General features: G+C 36.3%; 1 protein-coding gene across 5 annotated transcripts in view; it reads left to right on the top strand.

Annotated features, from left to right (window-relative positions):
* Positions 1–21,655, top strand: part of LOC105216596 (SUN domain-containing ossification factor) — a 56,389-nt gene extending 34,734 nt beyond the window's left edge. The window contains exons 3-6 of one of the 5 annotated variants that reach the window (XM_029043107.2): positions 12,980–13,161; positions 14,204–16,398; positions 17,580–19,068; positions 20,146–21,655. In XM_029043107.2, the coding sequence (XP_028898940.1) occupies positions 12,980–13,161; positions 14,204–16,398; positions 17,580–19,068; positions 20,146–20,156 (3,877 nt within the window). In that variant the 3' untranslated portion in view covers positions 20,157–21,655. Of the gene's footprint in view, positions 1–12,326; positions 12,648–12,979; positions 13,162–14,203; positions 16,399–17,579; positions 20,123–20,145 lie in introns of those variants that run through there. The other 4 variants (XM_029043108.2, XM_011191179.3, XM_054227999.1 and 1 more) reach the window with 4 other exon arrangements.
* The last annotated feature ends 166 nt before the right edge of the window (positions 21,656–21,821 follow it).

Below are 21,821 nucleotides of genomic sequence, written 5' to 3' on the forward strand. Positions count from 1 at the left end.
TTCTAGTTCTAAACTGGAATTAAATTAGAGTTGATCCAAACAGTTTTGGCATCTTCATTTTCATGGATTGATACATACATAAGTCCGGACCCGGGTCCAGAGTTTAAATTTAGTATTTTTTTTTTTGGTCAATCCTTGCCTTCAGTTTCCAACATCCCCTTTCACCTTATTTCTGTGACAGTATCAACTCTTGGTTCTTGGAAATACGATAAGGGATCCGTAGCACTATTTCTTAGCTCTAGAATTGTAATTAGATTAAAATAGATCCAATACAATGGATTGAAAGGTTTGGAATATAAGGTATAATGGGTTCTTAGTAATATTTTTCCAGTTCTACAACTGAAATTAAATTTGAGTCGTGTAGTTTTGGAATCTCCGTTTTCATGGTCTTAACATCGCTGACAAGTTTTTCTGGGATTTTTGGATTGAAGAAACTAGTCCAATAACTCATGTTATCTCGAAAAATCACATTTTATTTTCACTTAGTATTTATTAAATCAATTTAATTAACTCTCTTCCGCTTTAGTAAACAGAAACCGGTAATTTTGAGTCCCGAGTTTCGATTTTTAACGCCCTAAGCATTGAACACCTGACTGGTTACTCATCCAGCGAGCAGCTGCTGCTGTATAAGCTTATATACCCGGCTTAAAAATGTGTAAAAAGAAAACGGTATGTTGTGCTTTTGACAGTTGCTTATTGTCTTACAAGGCGTATTAACCGCCCACTTGTGGTAATTAAGCAAAATTTGTTGTTATTTTTCAATGCTTTTTTCACTGTTTATGGACAGCTACCTTTTTACGCATTTCTTTTTTAGTATTGTTGCTCCTCAACTTCGTACAGATAATTGATAGTTTGAAAAATATATTCGAACCTCATTTTTGAATGGAAAATATAATTATTTACAGGGTTGAGTTAGGAGCCTATACCAAAGACGTTTTGAGTGTTTTCTAACGAGGTCGACCACTTAAAAGTTCAAAATTTTAGAAAAAGATCTTATACCTTTTAGGAAAGGAATGATATATTTGCTCGCGAAGGGTCGCTCATTGATAAATTTTTATGAGATCCAAAGGAACCGAGGTATCTTCTAGTCTAGAGCCTTCAAAAAAGACAATTTCTTCTGGAAACAAGGAAAAATGAATCGAGTTTAGCATTTCAGTATATTAACATACAAAATGGCGGCTACTAGCTCACCTTCGATCTCTTTACAGAGGACCTATACAGGCGATGATCATTCTAGGCACTCGTGAAACAAAAATAGTGTTATCCATTGATGCCTGGACTGACTGAGTTATATTGATATTTCTATATACTTATAATTTCCCTTTTGTCTATTTCCTAATTGAACTGCTCCTTTCTTTTCATTTTCATTTCGTTTATAAACAAGTTCATTTCGGCTTCTGCTCTGCGTATGCATCTACAACGAAAACTGGTACTCAAATATGTAGGGGTTCATATGAACATATGTACATATATCAGTAATCCGCGAAAAAAATGTGTCTGTAGGCGTGTGCGCGCGCAGCTGTTGCTCTAAATAACTTAATTTTAGCTTTATTTGTGTCCCTCCAGCGCAGGCGTACCATGTTCCGCATAAACATATATACAGACATACACACTGAAAGCTAAATGATTACCGGCCGCTGATTGTTGATTTACGTAGCAACAATGCGCCAAAGGCGCTAAAGAATTTCACGCGACCCACTCAATGCATTTGCCGCTTAAACCGTATTTTTTTTTTTTATCGCAAATCGTGATTTTAGGTTTCGAGGCGAATTCGTTGCCGCACATTGTTTTCGCTAATTGTTTCCTCATTTACGAGTTGTTTGTGTGATTTTTTTTGCGCTAATTTTAGTTCAATGAAATTTCGTATTTTTACAAGTGGTGAGCTTAATTGTAATATCACATTTAGTATCGCTGTAGTGGGGTCTCTCTTCACTTCTCGATTCCCATCATTCAATGTATAGATAAACAAGATAAAAAAGACGAGTAAAGCCATTTACACGAAAGGCTTTGGAAATTATATTTGAACAATGAAAACTATCTTCACTTATTTGAATATAATCTAAATTTGTTAGACTGGTAAGACTTATTTTACGACTCTATTGACTGCCTTGACATTTTAAGGGCAGAAGTACTAGAAGCCTAAAGTTGTTTCACCGGACTGTTAATGAATTTAAGAAGATGTTTTATTCTAATCGAATTCAGTTCCCATCTAGTTCAGCATTCACGGCAGCTATCCTTCTAGATCTTCTTCATATACCTATGCTTTGATGCCGTCTATTTGAACCACACTGAGTTGAGCTAATTCCTTTTGGAAATGATAAGTTGATCTTTAGGGATTTCGGAAGCCAAGTTCTTGACCTACAGTTAAACTTAATATCGGTATTTCTAAAAACGAATGCTTGTAGTTGATCTAAGGAAAATGAGGATCATATTTGAATTACTTAAAGACTGAATTACTGACTAAGTCCTGTTGTTCGAATGGACGAAAGTGCTCCAGCTCTGAAAGTGTTCGATGCAGTACCCTCTGGTGGATGCCGAGGAATAGGAAGACTTCCACTCCGTTGGAAGGACCAGGGGGACAAGGACCTGGCTTCACTTGGTATTACCAATTGGCACCAAACTGCCAAAAGGAGAAATTAGTGGCGCGCTGTTGTGGACTCGGCTTTAACCGCGTAAGCGGTGCCTACGCCAGTCAAGAAGAAGACTTTATACTAATTTCGGGTGTAGATTTACAAAATCAGGGTTCATCGTATGTCAATTATCCGTTTATACCAGTATTTTATTAATCCCTCATCAATTTATGAAAAAAATCGGCTGAGATGTGAAGCACTCAAGAAATTTAGACCACCCTCGTATAACGTTCAATATAAAATTTGACTTTCAATCACTTTTTGAGTGAGTTAACTTGACACTTGACTCATCAGCGTATATTATGCAACAAAAATTGTGCGGTTGTTGTCGCTCCACCAACTGCGCAACACACGCTTCATAAAATCAACAAATATAGACAAGTGTTTCGGCTGCCAGCTTAAAGGTGATAGTTTCATGCTTATTTGCTGTTGGAACATGCGCCTAAGACAACACAACACAACTCAACTCAACACAACACCGTACCACAAATTTCCCAACAACCGCACCAACATTATCTACATTGTATGTACGTGCCGTGACGCAGCTAGCAACCAACACTCTGTGCGCCAGACGCCAGAAGCGCAGCTGCTTTTGGCTTTTATGCCAATTGTTTTCTTAACACCAACGCAAATTGTTTACCACTTGCACTTGCGCCGTCGTCTGTCTTTCGGGTAAAATCAGATCAGATTACTTACTACTCAGTCGGTTTGTGGTGTGAAGTGGCACAATTGCCGCGCGTCGTGGCACTCAATATCATGCTCACACGTACAAACTCCAAACCAAAGTTCGCAACTCCAGCTAATTCGTATAGCTCCATTTGTATTGTTGTTGTACTCAATTTGTTATTTGTTGTTCCTTATTACCGCCGCGGCGCGCATTGGATCGGCAATTTGCATATTACAGGTGGCTAAAATAATGCAAATACAATTACAGTCCTCGAGTGTTATAAGCTTTACGCTACGCTGCCTCTCCAACCCCGTACTCTTGCTTTGCGTCAGCTTTAGGCCTAGCGGGCTCCAGCTGGAATGTTGCCGAATTGTCGGTTGTCATTTCCTTTCTATCTACATTTGTGAGATATGCAAATATTTTTACGCCGAAATATACTTACGTCGAACTGTCTGTCTGTCGGTCTCTCTGTCTGTCTTGGTTGTTTACGTTGTCATGGCTCATGCTCGGAAATCTGGGCGTAAATCTGTAAATTAAAATATTCAAAATTACTTTAATGGAATTTCATATTTATTGCATTCAATTTGGGGATTATGTAAAAGCCATTTAAGCGGAAATATGTTACTATTGTAGTATTGGCTTACTTGATTTATGAGTGTAACGGGCATAGACCTTACCAGCACGGTGAGGTTATAGGAACGATCGTAGCGCTTAGTATCTAAAAGGGAGAAAAAATTATGACAATATAAGTGTTAAATAATGAAGTATTACCAAGCCATAATTTCAAACGAACTTCCCGACATTTTTAGTCTATCATCGAAATTTACTCTTGTCCTATCATAAAGGTTTATGAAGACTTTAAAATTAATATTGGTCGGACCAACTAGTGAATGATTTGAGCTCGGTAATATAGCGTATTCTTAAGCTCTTATGGGAAAGCTGATACTTCCTGGAGGATTTTTCTTTAAAACTGGATTATATCCAAGACCACAAAAGCTTATAATAGAAGTTACATTTTTCAGCAATAAGGTATAGGTTCCTTTCACTTTCACCCCTCTTCAGGTCTTCAAATGAAAGAATCGATCGATACAGATTCTGAATAATTCTTCCGAGTGATCTAGATAGCACACTAGATAGTCTCTAAAAGAGTCTAAAGTAAAGAATCAATTCGACCAGATTATACTGATATATTTAATAGGTTTATAAGATAATGAGATTCTCCCTAAGACTTTAACCGAAGTAAGTTTCTTTCTTTGGAATACAATCAAAATCAATTTGGAAGAAAGTTTGAAATGTTTTAGCACTGAAATCTCATATTAATCTTGGAACACTGAGCTTCTTCGGGAACAATCGGATCGAAATTCTCAGAACCACTAGGTTTTATCACCCGTCAAGTCTTATCAACAGTTAGACGTCATTATTTTTTTTTGTTTTTATAACAATGTTCAGTAATGTTTGCTTCAAATATGAGTCCGTTACATTCATCATGAAAATAAATATAATCTCAAATATTTCTAAACTAAAAATACTTGAACGCACTTGACTGCCTCAATTTGTTTGGTGTTAGTCAAGAACAAAGTCAAGGCAACCTTAAAACGGTAAAATTCATATAATTTATTTATAAAAAAAAAAAAACAAATGTGTATGTAGGTATGTATTATATACAAGTGTGTATGTATTAACTCAAATTTGTGCAAAAATAAAAGTATTATGCAATTAATTTATAATTAATAAATAAACAAAAAACGACGCCAAGTGTGCACAGTTGCAGAAATGGCGTGAGGAAACCAACCACATAAGTTAGAGAAGCACGCCATGAAACCGCATTATAATGTCGCCCCCCTGCTAGGTATCGCGCCTCCTAAGGCGCCACTTGTTGCGCTGCCATCACGTTTTTTTTTTTTGTTTTTTTCTTTTTGGCCTTTTAATAGCGTTTGTTTACGTTTACACCGCGTTTTCTTTGATTTCATTTTTCATCACATACGGTCAATGCCCCAAATTTTGCCTACGCACACAGACTTATAGCTGTTTGTAAACATATGTCTGTATTTAAAAAAATCATTGTTTGTATTATAAAAAGCGTACGAGATAAAAATATTGCAAAGCACGACGAGCGAGAATATATTTTGCATGAAATAGCCGGCGACGGAAGTCTCAATAAATGCAGGTCGCGAATACATATGGTTTCATTGTTATTTCTTTACTTTTTTACTTGAACTTAATTGTTTGATTTCTTTTGATGTTTATTTTTGATTTCTTTTTGTTTTGTTTTGCTTTTCTTATTCTGTTTTTGATAATTCATCATATTTTATCGTTTTGTAATACAATTCGTTTTTGTTGCCTTCCGTTTTCATTTCGAATTTAGAAAAATTCAGTACTCATTATATAGCTTTACATAGACACCGAGCTTTTCTCTCCTCTTTTTGATTTGTATCTCAAAGTTATTTTCGAATGTATGGTTCTAAAGGTTTTAAAGCAGTTCAGAGCGTTTCACTTAAGAGCTTCGTTTGATACATCTTTCCTATTCTCCTATGAGTTCTGATTAAAGATTTTGTAATCTATCCATTATGTTAGGTAGGGTCTCTAAAGATTAAACTTAATGAGAACTATCAAATGAATTTTGGCGTATTTGAATTCTTTCGCACTTTTTTTCAACTCTATATACTAGGGTATACTAGAATCCCTTGTTTACCAAGGAGTCACTGAAAGATCATTTTAGGTTCCGTTAATCGAACGACCAGTATAAACTCAATTTAAATGAACTAAAGCTAGTTAGCCATATATGACTAGGCAGGTTTTTTCTAGAAGTTGAAAAGATCTCCGGAACATACATTTTAAGGGGTTAGCGGTAGTCAGAGACACGAAAAAATTAGAATTTTCGGTAATTTTTTTGCTTTTTACTTGAAGTCACGAAAATTTGAAAAAAAAAATATAATTTCCAAAGTTATAGCTGTTTGTATTGACCAAGGTCCAAAACAGGTCCATGCGGTGAAATTCATATGTCCTTGGAGATTCGTCTAAAATCAATTGGATAAGAAAATTTTATTTTATAAATAGATAATACTGGGCGGGTCGAAGCTGTTTTCTTAAAAAATTAACAAAATGGCGTCCTCAGGAATTTTTTCTACATTTCCGGAAAAAAATTGACAGTTAAGGCAGTAGTCTGCTTTAGAAGCCGCAAAAAAGCGTTTTTACCAATTTCTTTTGAAAGAGAAGGAACTGATTGCGGTAAACGGAATTTCACGATGATAGTGTACTATATTTAAGGCTTAAAAAACAATATTTATTTTTAAAAAATATTGAAATTTTTACAAAGTTGTAAGTATTTTTCTGGAGCGCCTGGTGTCTGCACTTGTAAATCGGTGCCGGTGATGGAGGTCGTGCGATGTTTCTGAAACAGTCGAACCAATTTTTTTTTTTATTTTTATAAGTTCCTTTTCTTTATGAACTAAAAAAATACCGAAGAAGTTATAAAATTCCAAATTTTTTTGAAATTTGAAAAAAAAAATTCACTTAAAAAAAATTGACTAAGTTGCAAAATAAGTAGTTTAAATAATACTTTTCCCAACAAATTTATTTTATTTTTTGAAGCCCGTAAAGCAGACTACTGCCTTAATTGGTCTTAAAAAATCTAAATTTTTGAAAAATAAAAACGCTTCGATTAGGCCCGGTATTATTATGTATTCTAAAAGCTGTATAAATTTCATTAAAAAATACTGAGCGGTTTTCGAGTTACAGTTGTCGCAAGTTCAAACATTTTTTTCATAGTTTGAGAAAAAACGTATTTAAGCTTTAGAACTAGCGTTTTGGAGTATCCGAGCGCTTTTTGTTATTTGTCGAATAACTCGAAAAGTAATTAACGGATCAAATTTTCAGAGAATATTTTTAAGAGATTACTCTTAACGAAAATGCAAAAAAAAAAGATATTTTGAAATTCATGACTACCCCTAACCCCTTAAGTTAGGTAAGAGGAACTGCTGTATTTCTTATTAGTTTCCGAAATGATGCAGGAAAGTTAGTGAGGTGATAGAACTTGATGGAACATAAATTTGGGACCTTTTCGTTCCGGTTATTGATAGCAGAGAACGTCGAAGACTTCACCATGCTCCGATAACCAATGTAAAAGTGAAATCTGAGACGGAACTCCAAACCAATTGGCAGTTCCAGTTAACTTAACCTTGATATCACTTGTTCCTCTTAAGTTCGGACCTTTAGAGAGAGATTTCGCTGTATGTCTTGTTGCACCGACATAAATGATTGATAATCATCTGGTGAACAAATAATCGAATAATTTGCTGACTTCATTTTTAAAAGAGTATGGCCCAAAAATGCCTTCGGAATGCCAGCGAGCCTGTAAAGTAGCTTCGGTTTTCTTCGCATTACAAACACGACAATAAGTGCGCTGTGTGTGTTTATTGTACAGAACGTGAGTTCGTGATCTGGGAACCAGCTTGTAATTCTACAAGCAATAAAAAAGCCGCTTAATTAATTAGTAACACAGCGTTTAGTTTCAGCGTACTCAAGCAACTACTCGTAAAGAAAGCAGCGTTCTTCATTTAAAGTTAATTAAAAATAACAACAACAATAATGACTTGTTTTAATAGTTTTTCGTATGCCAACAATTCAGATTTCAAATAACTTTGTCAGCATTTCTTTTAAATGCATGCATTTTGTAATGATTTTCGCACAGAAAAAACTAAAAAAAAATATGCCAGTAATAAAGATAGTAAGCTGACTGGCATGTATGTATGTGTGTATGTATGTGAGTAGCTTTAGCAAAAGCTATTAAAAATTGTAACACTAAATGCAAATGACAGCCGCTGCGCTTAATTGGCGCTTAGCCGTCTCAGGTGAGGTAAAGTGAGGCGACGGCGGTGGCGGCAAGCCGTGACGGTGCAGGCAATTAGCCGTGCGTGTTGCGCAAAAAAAAAAAAAAAAAAAAAAAGCGGCGCTTTATCTCGACGCTTTATCTACATACAAATTAAATGCTTTCGCGTTAAAGCTACTTAAACAGACGGACAGACAGGCAGACAGCATTCACCAGTTCACCAGTGGTGTTTTAAGTGTGCGAATGCAAATTGTAAGCGGCGAAGAAATGCCAAAATGCCGAAATGCAATATGCTGACAAACTGTGCGAAGTGTGGCTTAAGATATAGAGTTTGTTTGCATGTAATGCTAGTTAGTTAGTTAGTTAATGCACAGCAGGTGAAGCTGCAGTGATGTGGTGTGCTGTGCTGTGCGTGGTGAATAAAAGAAACAATTGTAGTTTGACATGTTTGTCATTGAACTGGCGTCTTTCTAGCAAGCAGGCAGGCAGGCAATCAGCTGTGTGTGCTATGGAACAAAAAAACAGCAACGATAATAACAAACGAATTGCGAAGAAAATTTTTCGCTTACAAAAATTTCATTGTCACATGCAACGTGCGAACAATAATGTATAATTTACGTATTTTATGCACAACAACGCTTCTAAGAAAATTTTCAACCAACAAAAACAAACAATTTCGCTGTGACACATTTAATGTGTGACTTTGTGGCCAATGTTGCATTCTGGTTTGTTTTATTTTTTTTTCAATTTTCATTTTTTTTCTTTTGTTTTCTTTTTTTTTATATTTTTTCATCTCTCTCTTTACTTTTTTTATTGGTGAAATGCGCAAAAGTCGGTCTGTCGGCATTGTGTAAGGAAATGCGTATGAAAGATATGTAATTATATGTCAACACAGTTGTGACGCCTGTGAAGGCAACCGAAAATGTGTGTCAAAACTGTTGCACTTACAAACATATGTATAAAGAAAATAAGAGATATTTTCACAAAATTTCTATAAATAGTTGAAAGAAATGTCACGCTTCATATGCTTTGTGTTCGCAAATGCGTGGGTGCATAATTTCAAAGCATCTAGAACTATTTTCAGACTAATTATAGCGTGTGTAAATAGATTTACAAGCAAATGATGAATGTAAACATGCTTATTTGCGAACTTGAATTGAATTGAATTAAGCTATAAAGGTTGCTATTGATATTATATATATTTATATAGTACTTATTACGCTCATTATAGGATATATGTTATATAATATATGCCTACAGCGCTCCTTATTAAGTTTTCATTATTCGAAACAACAGACATCAATCACTGAAAACAAGCTTTACCTAATAAAGTAGTTAGCACCGTGAATTGCTCCATATAAGATCAGACAGTTAAGCTTAACTTTACGTCTATTATATACTTTTCTATTATTTTATATACTACTATTCTCCAAAAACACAGTGTGGAGTGTAGAATGTGCAGTAATCAGTTTATCATTCCTGATTTGAGTATTTTTTCATATTTTTTCAGAAAATGATCACAATTTTTTTTATAAAATAATCTGATTTATTAACGAATTGACTCAACGAGCCAGTTTATAAATTTGATGCGATATTCTGTACCATTTTTTTTATCGTGGAGACACACAAATGTTCTTAAACGCCTTTTCGATAATTTTGCTGTTTTCACCATTTTCAATCTCATGCACTCGATGTACAATCATTTTCAAACATTTTTTCTTCAAATATATAATTCAAGTAGGGGCATTTTTAAATTCAATTTAAAATCATACAGATGTTAGTTGGTGTGTCCCAATATTTTTACTGCGAAAAATGGCAATTTATTGCTTCCTATATTCATACGATTTAAAAAAAGGTTAATGAGTTAATGATATTTTATTCTGAAAAGCTTATAATTAACTCGAATTAGCACATAAACACTTTTAGTGACGTCAGATTAGCGCTGCTCGTTGAGAGAGCTCAGTATATTAGTATAAGACACCAAGTTTTGTTTATTAAAAGCTTTCAAGCAGTAAACTATCTACTATATAAACTATAGTATTATATTATATATTATATTCAAAGAATAATGCAATATTTTTTATCTCTAAGATTCCCTATGAAAAATCTAAATTTTTTCAAAGTCTGTGTAAGATGCTAAACCGAGCTCCTCCTATAATTTGTGATTACCTCAGATTATTCTCAGTATAGCTTTTGGATTTTATAAAGCTTTTCTAATATACGAAGCTTTATCTATCATTCACTATCAAGGAAGAGCTTTTTCGACATAAATTCAGAGTTCAATTTCTCAGATTATCCTCAAAATACATTATGGATTTTATGAAGCTTTCCAGAGCTTTTAATATATGAAGCTTTATCTATCATGCACTACCAAGGGAGAGCTTTTTTTGATATTAGTTCAGAGGTCAATTCCTCAGAATATCTTATGGATTTTATGAAGCTTTCTAGAGCTTTTAATATACAAAGCTTTATCTATGATTCACTATCATAGGAGAGCTTTTTTCGACATTAGTTCAGAGATCAATTCCTCAGATTATCCTCAGAATACATTATGTATTTTATGAAGCTTTCTAGAGCTTTTAATATACGAAGCTTTATCTATCATTCACTATCAAGGAAGAGCTTTTTCGGCATTAATTCAGAGTTCAATTTCTCAGATTATCCTCAGAATAACTTATGGATTTTTTGAAGTTTTCCTGAGCTTTTAATATCTTTATCTTTTATCTATCATGCACTACCAAGGGAGAGCTTTTTTCGACATTGACATTGACTCAGGAATCGATTTCTTCGAAAATTTAAATTTTTTTTTAATATTTATTCGTATTTATTGACTCTCATAACTGTATTAGATACTAGACCGAGCTTTCTGTATCATTCGTGATGTTAACCGAAGGACCTATAAGCTTTGGTCCGACATATGAATGTATATACGAAGCTTTGCTATTCTTTCACTATCGAGGACGACAACTTTTCGATTCTTAACATCAGCACAGGGATCGTTTTGTATTATGAGATGACGCTGCCTACTAGCATCTAAAGCTTTATACGTTTTTTTTTTAAAACCTAGCTTAAAACTATTTGAAATCGGATGTCAATTCTACAACTAAACAAAATCAGTGCATCGGAGCAGGGTTCTCAGAACTTATATCACCCTCTATTTCTCGAATGCATTCAAGCTTTAGAATTTTAAATCTTTTAACAAAAGCAATAATGTTAAGTACATATTTACAATTTTTAAATACATGCAAGGTTATATAAAACCGTAAACGCCAGATTTTTTTACTTTCCTAATTAAAATTAAAATGTACTCAGTATTTTCGTAATTGTTTTCCATTCGTCACACTTGTACTTGTATATTATAAGCACGTTCCACAATAAGTTCCACTTTTAAAATTAATGCAAAATTCACTTAATTTTTGCATGTTTCTTTAATTTTGTATTGTCAACTACTTATCTATATGTAACACTGTGTTTAGTTTTATGTAAATACTCATATAATTAAACAAGTGCACTCGCATGTAAATTACTGAATATCTTTTGGCATTGTCTATAGTTAATGAACTGCAGCTAGTTGTTATCTTGTATGTATGTTTACCAACAACAGTTGTTGTTATTGTATTTTATCATTGTTTTGGCCACCTATTTGTGCACTTATTGTATATTATTATTATTTGTAGAGTGGAACACAATAAAGCAGACTGTTTACTCGAATTTTCGTCAACTCAATTCTTATCTACTCAGTATGTGAGCATTTAAACAGTTACGCTGACGTGTTTCAAAACTACTGCTCGGTTAACGTGCTGCTAAATATTTGTTTAATTTATTTTTATTTTTCTGCAAATCTTTCGAATTTTGATTGATTTAACGCGTTGTATATAGTGCTTGAGCGCGCATGTATTGCTGATAGTAAAGTGACTGCTTTCTACACCTTTCTCAAGTGAAATCTAACGACCAGGCGCTACACCTGTACCATTCTTATTTGCCAATCTCAAGTGTTTCAAGTGATTTATTGCATTATAATTGATTTGTTGGCCGTGTCAAATGAAGTCTTCCTGTTTGTTTGTTTATGCGCATATATAGTAATTAAAGTTAGTCAGCAAAGTACTCATTAGTAATGGCATTCATTCACAAGTACACAGCAGATTGTGACAAATTAAATGTTGTTGTTGTTATTTTTTTTAAATAAATTAAATTTTTTTATGAAATATAAAACTAATATAAATAATCAAATATATAATATACACACACTGAAATATGTATTTTTTTCACTCCAACTGTGTTACTCTTAAATTGAAGCCAGTGTTGTATAGTGTTTTTGTATTTGTGTACCTACTTTATTTACCTAGAATCTGTGCAAATTAGCAGTCAAATAATTGAAAAAAAAAATAATGTTGCTGAAAATCGTAACGAATTTCGTTTGTGGTGAATTGAAGAAAGTCAAAACAAATTTGACCATGTTCTTGATCTTCTTCTGGGTGATTTGGTTCTCGCAATTGATTGCCATCTCGACGATGTTTCTCAGGTAAATAATAAATGAGAAGGTGTTAATCAAAGTAAATATTTTTGAACACAAATAAACCAATATATATTTTACGAGGGTTGCCATATTAATTTGATATTTCGGTCAGTTCAACGTGTTTTAATCAGAGCCCATTTGTTTTGGTGAGGAACTATTACTAGTATCTTTCTATCTTTATGTGCAAAATATATTGAGGTAGTCTTATACCGGTCTCCAGTAACTTTAAACACTCCCTCTCAATGTTTAAAACTATAAAATAAAGCTCTGAAGTCTTAAATCTATTCTAAGTATAAAATTAAACTAAACATTTTCCTTTTCTTTTTACTTCTTTCCAGCTTGCCGGATATTACAGAGATTCCCACAATCACTGTAACAGAGTTGCCATTGGAAATACTAGAGCCAACGCGCGGCAATATTGAGGCACTCATCATCGATGCGGCAAAAGACACTATTGCCAGAGAGCATGAAAATCATACATTGGATGTATTGGAGAATAGCAGTGAGGTTATTAGAAAGGGTATGTATCTAATGTTCTTCTCCTTATAACCTACCTAGTTGCTAGAGACCCTAAGTGTTTCTGAAACTCTTCTCCCTTCTTTGTCTCTGAAAAATAAGAAAAGTTCTGCTTTTGAATTAAGTACGACCTTTTAATCCGTAATTTTATCGGTTCGATTTAAATCTGGTCTATTAAAGCCGAAGACCATCTTCAGTGAACAAAGAATATATCCTTTCAACTGCGCTATTACAAAGGGTTTTTCAAAAGAGTCGCTGCAAAAGTAGGCCGATGGGGACAGCAAACGACGCCAAATTTTTTCTGCTCTTTTGACTCTTCTCTTTTTTAAAGTTTGCCGTACCATCACGTAAATATATACGATCAAACAACGAGTCGAAATTATAAACATTTACTACAGAAATTACGAGTCAGTGGTCTCAACTTTAAGAGCGCTGAATCTGTATTATCGTGAATTGGGCTGAGCAACAACTAAAAATTTTTGGATCGAGCTGGATGATATGGACTTGGACAATATGTAGTTCCAACAGGACAGCGCCACAAGCCACACAACGAATGTCACAATCGATTTATTGAAAGCCTAGTTTGGTGAACGTGTTATCTCACGAAATGGCCCAGTCAATTGGCCGCCTCGGTCGTGCGATTTGACGCCTTTATACTATTTCATGTGGGGCTACGTCAAGTCTATGGTCTATGCCAACAAGCCAGCGATTGAAGAACTTCGTACGGATATCAAACGTGAAATTGTAGCAGTAACGGCATATTTTTGCTTGAAAACCGTCGAAAATTGGGTTCAGCGTCTGGACTTCTGCAAGCGTGCCCCTGGTGGCCATGCAAAAGAAATTCAGTTTCATACGTAATGAGAACTCTTATTGTAAAACCCTTTATTAGACAAGGGATTGTTCCCAGCCTTTTGCAGCTTGCAGTCAAACCAACATCCTTCCTTATATTTCCTGCCTTTGGTCGCACATATTTTATCCTCTCAGAATCTATAGCTCTAAATTGAATACAACAATTAATTACTACAACAATCAAATCTTCTTTTCAGACGAAGAAATCATCAAATTTGACGACTCTGGCGGCGGTGAACACACGCAGCCAACGCTGACGGACGCAGATCTCACTACTAGTGAAATTCCATTAAACATTCCAATTGTTAATGCCACCAACGCAGCAATGCCACCACCAGCAGCAACACAAAATGAGAGCGCTAGCGAAGCTACTGCCACAGCTGCTGAAGGAGATACCGCGACGGGTGATAACAATGCGGGCAACACCGTGAATCTCACCGCGGAGGAGGTACCCATACCGGTATTCTCCGAATGGGCGCAAAAGCAAATGGAGGCTGCCGAGAAGCAGCAAGCAAAAGAGCAGGAGGTGGTAAATACCGCCACGCAGAAGAAGAATCACACCAACGGGGATGGCAAACGCGCAGCGCCGCTCAAGATGCGCAACAAGAACTATGCCTCGCCCGATTGTGGCGCCAAAATTATCGCGTCTAATGCGGATGCCAGTAATACGGGTGCAGTGTTGAGCTCCTCGAAGGATGAGTACATGTTGAGCCCCTGTGGCAATCGCATTTGGTTCGTCGTGGAACTCTGCGAGGCGATACAAGCGCAAAAAGTCGAATTAGCAAATTTCGAGTTGTTCTCTTCGTCGCCGAAAAATTTCACTGTAGCCGTCTCAAATCGTTTCCCCACACGCGATTGGTCTAATGTGGGACGTTTTATAGCGGAGGACAAGCGGAATGTGCAAAGTTTTGACTTGCACCCACATTTGTTTGGCAAATTTGTGCGCGTAGACATACACTCGCACTACTCCAAAGAGCATTTTTGTCCCGTGTCACTTTTTCGCGTCTTCGGCACATCAGAGTTCGAAGCTTTCGAGACGGAGGATACGCCGCACACCGATTTGGATGACTTTGACGATGACTTCGGACAAGAACAAGTGCACGCGAAGACGCCAGATATGAATCTCTTCAAGTCCGCCTCTGACGCTGTACTCTCCATCGTCAAGAAAGCCGCCGAAGTGCTTGTAAAACCCGCCAACCAACAGAATACAACACTGACGCGCACGCCAACACTTACAACGCAATGCCGTACACCGGCAGCGGGACAATATAATTGCGCCGACTGCAGTCAACCATTGGTAGCGCGCATCAACAATGCGCTCTCCTGTGAGTACCAGTCGCTGCAAGCGCTACTCAAAGTGCCATGGCTGCTGAAAGATCTACTGCGCACGCGCATTTGTGCCAAGGATTATGGCATTGAACTGAAAGCGAAATCTGCCGGGGAGCAGTGTACGCGCAGACAGATGGACGTGAAAAACAGTTATTACCTGAATTTGTTGCCAAGAGAATATGTGGGCGCGCTGTGTCAAATGTTGGCGACGCAAGCGCGAACGAAATCAACAACCACAACCGCTGCAACAGACAACACGCAAGACGAAAATGTGGTTACGGAACCGCCGCTAAATCTAACCATCGACAAGAAATTGAAAAAAGCCGATTTTGGCATTATCGACGGCACGCAAAAGAAGCTAGTGACACCGGAGACCACCACAAATCTCGGTGACGGCATTGCAACTGAAAGCGCTGAAGCAACTTTTAGCGGTGAAGGTGCAACGCCAACGACAACAGCAACAACAACCGGTACAACGGAAAGTGGCACAGCGGAAGCCGAGCAAATTGCACGTCCACCACAAGTGCACGCCGACGACGACGCAACCACAACAACGACAACACATGCGCCACACACCAGTGGTGGCAAGGAACCAGCACCCGATGTAAATATATTCAATGTACCTGCACACGACGAACAGCAAGAACAACAAATACCAACGCCACCAAACGAACCCAGCATTGCTGGCAGTCACAGCGAGGATGTAAGCAGTGGTGACTCAAGTGATGACAGCAGCGCTACAAGCACCACAACGACAACTTCGACACCGCCTGTAAACGCCGACACTCTCAAAGTGCTTGCCGATAGCGCGAGCGGCGATAACGCGCCACCGCCGGTGCAGCCAACGCCAACCACAACGGCCACACCCGCTTTGGGCACACGCAGCGAAGAGGATGCCGCCTCTTGGGAGAATATCGACAACCTAATCACATCAACAACAGCTGCGCCGAGTGGCGGTGAGGCGAACGCGCATGGTAGTCAACCTGGCGTGAATCTACAGCAGAAGATACCCAGTGGTCCACAGTCGGAGAGCGTCTTTATACGTTTGTCCAATCGTATTAAGGTATTTAGAGGGTAGAGAGAGAATTATTTTGATAATATATAAACTGTAACAGAAAGTAGAAAGTGAATTCAAGTGCAATGCAAGACCCTTCTGAAGACTTTAATGGAGTTTAAAATTGAAAAACCTCAAAATAAACATTTCTTATACAGTTTGTCTAAAATGTGAGCCAAACTAGTCTCCATTACTTAGCTTGCTTGTTACTTCCTTGTTACCCTGCCAATTAATATATGTTTAGTTATCTATATACAAAGTTGATTGACTCCTTCTTACCGCTATACTACCCTTCGAAGTTTGTTATTGTTTTTGTCTTGCCAGCTGATAGACATACCGTTATACTATCTAGACTCTAGTAAAGCTGTAATTTATATATGGCCAAGGTATAGCAGCAACGTTGTACGTCCTTCTAATGCCATGTCTTTGCTGTGGCTTCTGCGGGTGGGCATTAATAATGGCAAATTTGCGTGTTCGAAATTGTTGCTCCGTTTAGCTTAACTAACGCAAGGTTTTTTGATTTCTTCACGTAATCCATTATTTTTTCTTTTTGTTTTTTGTTAGGCACATCCCTTTACGCTGTTGTAGCCGTATATTTATTTTGTTAGCATTACGCAGGTCTAGAAATTAATTGGTGGTAGAGAACAGTGGTTCAAAAGAGAGATTTTAGTAGTAAATTTTTTAAAATAAATTCTGTTTTTAATATATAAGTTTGTAATATATATATTCTAAGTCACCAAGTTTACAAATCAAGTACAGCTTCTCTAAAATGCTAAATAGAGTGGTAGCTCACCTCAGCAGAATTGCATAGAATGCTTTATATGGTCCAAGGTTGAACTTTCGGACTTTATTTCAGAGATATCTGTCCGAAGAGCCGTACAATAAAGCATTTACAAGAATGTGTTGCCTACCTTTAGGCGCAATTACAATTTTTTTTAATCGTAATCACCCCACCGCTACATTAAAAACAAAGTCATCAAGCTTCCGTGTTGAATATGCATTTTTCAACTAACGATTTGCTACACTGTTAGTTGCGAGTTCATACTTACCTTTCGTTGAAAACTCACTCTAACTTAGCTAACTCTAATCTTGCGTTTTCAGTTGCTATTCGACTTCAGGTGCCTTTGCACATTTTTATTTCCAACACTTTTCAATTAATACTAATCTCTCACACTATTTTTATCCCGCAGGCGCTTGAGCGGAATATGTCCCTGTCGGGTCAATACCTGGAAGAACTATCACGGCGCTATAAGAAACAAGTGGAAGAGCTACAACTGACACTCACGCAAACGGTGCAAACAGTACGCACGCTGGAGGAGCAGAATCGCCGCCAAAGCGAGCTACAACAAATGCTCGCGCAACGCAATGCCCAACTGAAGGACGAACTCGACGACCTGTCACTGCAGGTGCACGCCTGCATTGTGGTCATAATCTTTGTGGGCGCCTTCGTCTTTCTCGTGCTCATGGTTAGCATACTCTTCTATCGTTCGATGCGCCGTGAAACCAAGGAAGTGTTGGCGCTATACAACAACGCCAACAGGAAGAAGACAGCTAGCGCCGTCGCGGCAATGCAGAAGAAACTCAATCGTCGCAAGTCTTTTGAAGATTTCTCAGATCATCAGCAGAGCGGCGAGAAAATGCGACGGCCCAGTGAGGAGGCGCTTATGATACTGAAGGAGAGCAGTGATGGTAAAACCGTCGAAGCCGTAGGCGATACAGCGAAGAATGCAGCACAGCGTGAACGGAAAATCTCTATTTGCTACAACGGCAACATGGGCGGTGCGAATCTCTCGCATGATGGCGTTGTCGGGCGTGTGGAAGGCGACTCAAGCGCGCAAAACGTTAGACAGCGACGCAAAGGTGAAAAGCATTCATGGCCAAATACAGAGCACGCGCAGCAGCAGGCACGACGTCATCTCGCCCAACTAAATGCGACAAACGGAACGGCTGCAGAGCTTATGGACAATTTGGAGAGGGTTAATGGACGGCCACCGCGTGCTCCGCCACTCGCCGCTACTGGTGACAGCCACAATAAGTCGGCTGGCAACAAATCGAAACGAAAAGCGCAGCTACCGCGCCGACAAGCCTCCGTATCGCATGAGTTTATGGGAGGCGCGAATTTAAACAGCTCTGCTTCAATGGATATAGACAGCGCAGCTGAATACGATGAAAGTCTACGTCTCGAAGAGGATGACCTTGACAATTTCATACCAACATCCGACCTGGCATACAATGAATTTATGCCTGAAGGTCCATCCGGCTATCAAGTGGACGACGGCGTAGAGGCTGTTGATGGCGCGGAGGGCAAAAAATTGAGCAAAAAGCTAAGTCGCCTAACAGCGCCGGGTTTCTTTAAATCACCATTTGGCAAGAGTCGCAACAAATTACGTAACAGCAAATCAACAAAACATCCACACGAATCCACCTCTTGGGAATGGTATCGCTCGAAAAATTCCGATTCTAAGCCGTTAAGTGGCTCGGTGTCGGCCAGCGGCGGCTTTATGCGCGCATCACCAACCGTCAGTTTGGACTCATCATCACTCTCGGAAATACTACTACCGAACAGTCGTACAGAGAATTCATTTCGCATACTCGAAGAGGCCATACTGTCGTCGGGCGAAAGCATAGCCGCCAGCAGTGTAGCAACGACAGGCACGAGCGCCACGGATAATGGTAATGGTAATGCACATAGTAATGGCAGTCATAGCAATGGCAGTAGCATCGCTAGCAATAGTAATCGCAGCTCCACTTCATCCACATCGACGAAAAAGAAAAATCGCAGCTTCAATAAAATATTTCGCAAAGTATTTTAGGCCCCCCTGTGAGGTGTACTATAGTAATTGCGCGGTTATTTATATTATTATTTTTTTTTTTTAATATAGTCTTTGACTAAAGTGAACGCGTTCAAAAGAGTACGAGAAAGAGAGTGTGAGAGGGAGTTAGTTGTAGTATAAGTTTTGAAATTCAAGCGCCTTTTCGAAAATATTTATGCAATGATTGCCGACACGTGTGCTGAAGAATAAAGCGCTAAGTGTTAACAGTTAATTATATAGATATATAAAATATTTTTAGTCTGAGTTAAATTGAATGATATTACAAAATTAGTTTAAATTCGGTAAGCGCTGTAAAAAATATATATTTCTTATATAAAATTTGGAGAAAAAGCGAAGTTAAAGTCTGAACTTGAACATAAATTTTCCAATTTGAATTACTATCATTTCGTGCGTAGTCGTGTAGTTTCGTGAATTTTTTTTTGGAATTTCTAAATTGCTATTTTAATCATTTTCGCATTATTTTTGGCCTTAATTTTTTTTTGTTTTTTTATTTTATTTTGAAATATCAAAACAGTGACGGTTTAGCAAAACCATTCTTTTTTTGGTCTTTTTTTATTTTTTCCGTTTTTTTTTTTTGCTTTTCAAATATAAAATCAGTAACGATTTAGCAAAACCTCTTAATTTTCACTTTTAGGTTAGAATATTGCAAATTCTTTTTTCAAAGCGAAATCATGCAGCGCTGAATGCTTCTTCATTCAATATTTGTTGTTGCTTTTCAATTTAACACTTTTATCTACATATTTTAAAGCCTTCAGCTTGCTTTTCTTCAGTTTAAGCATGTTCAATTATATCTACACCTCATATACGCCACTTTGTGCTTGCCTGCCGTTGTCCTTTTCATAAATTTAACTAATTAACAATATTATTTGTTGTTGTAACAATATTTTTATTTAAAAAAAAAATAATTTTATTTTTAATTTAGTTTTTAGTTAAGAATTATATGGCGACGAACAACAATTCATTTGACAATTCGACGGATTGCAATAAATAAGAAAAAAATTAACTACTAAGTCAACGATTTGAAGAGAGCAAGAATGGAAGAGAGTAAAGCTACAAAGCTGAACTGCATAAATTTAAGATTTCCTTAGTAATACAAAATGCTCGTAATTAAAACAGACAATTATTAATTAAAATGTAAAATTGATTAATTTGAAATTTTAATGCAAAAACTATTGTAATTTTGTAATTTGAATATTTTTGTAAAGTTTCCAAAATCCTATTTAAATCATATTTTTAATATATGTAATGAATAATTTAGTTTTGTATATACATAAGTATGCGTGTATATGAAAGAAATATTCTATTTATATAACCTGTTGTGGTGAGCCCATTGTGTGAAGCGAAGAAAATTGTTATTATTGTAAAAACAATGAATTTTATTACAAAATTTAAAAACGCCTGATTATTGTTAATTATAAGCAAATTTATGTACATACAAATATGTACCTGTGTGTATATAGTTGTTGAAAACAAAGAGCGCTACATACATTTGTAGGCTGTTTAGTCAAACAAAAACAAAAATCGAAATTGTTTCGGCAAGAATTACATATGTTACACCTATATAGAGTCACATATATGTAGTTACTTAACAATTGACTGTTATTGCGAAATTAATTTTCAATTTAAGTAGTTACACATAAAATATTTAAATATTTTGTATGTTTCAATGAAAACACAGCGTTAGAGCGGTTGATAAAAAGCCACTTACATTTTTCTTTAATTGCAATTTGTATTTAATATTTTTTTAAAGAATTTTATTTTCCTTACAGACACACACACACGAGTACATATACAAATATGTAGAATAATGATTACTTCTTGTACTTGTTATTTATTTACAATTGCCAACATGGTAGCTTGCTTACATTCAGTTTATCTCATTGCGAGATTTTATTTCATACTATTTCTAAGTTCTTTCATGCATTATTCCAATCAATCATACAAGAAAAAAAAAACATTGTTATAGCATTACATCATAACGTAAATATTTCATGTATTCACTAGTTTGTAAATTATATTTTAATTTTATGCATACGAAATGTATTTTAAAGCAATTGTTATAACACATAAGCTTATTTGTTACATACATACATACATACATACATATTTTGTTTAAATATTATTTTTAATGCAATGGCGAATTTATTTCAATTTGCTATTTTGTATGTAAGCACTTAAATATACTTTCGTGTGTATATTTCTAGCTTGTATCTGTATGTGTAAGGGCGCGTACGTTTATGTATTTGTAAGAGAGATTGCGTTTATAACACAAAATAATGCAATGCCATAAAGCTGTTTTGTCTATAGGAGTTATTTATTTAATAATAAAAAAAGATGTTGTAGTATTTTAGGTAAAATAAAATATACATTGGACTTTATGAAATTGCCACATTCTTATAAGAATATAATAAATACAAATAAATTTTAAAAAATGTTTTTTTATTTATCCGTATTAAATGGGAAGCTCCAAAGGGAATGGACGATCCATTCGCTTTTTTAATGATTGTTGGATAATCGTTAAAACAACAACAACAACGATCCAATTGCTAATGATAAATTATTTTATTTTACATTTCGAATTAATTTAATTCAACGATA

The sequence above is a fragment of the Zeugodacus cucurbitae genome, chromosome 3 (genome assembly GCF_028554725.1).
Source record: "Zeugodacus cucurbitae isolate PBARC_wt_2022May chromosome 3, idZeuCucr1.2, whole genome shotgun sequence".
In the NCBI taxonomy this organism is placed as follows: Eukaryota; Metazoa; Arthropoda; class Insecta; order Diptera; family Tephritidae; genus Zeugodacus; species Zeugodacus cucurbitae.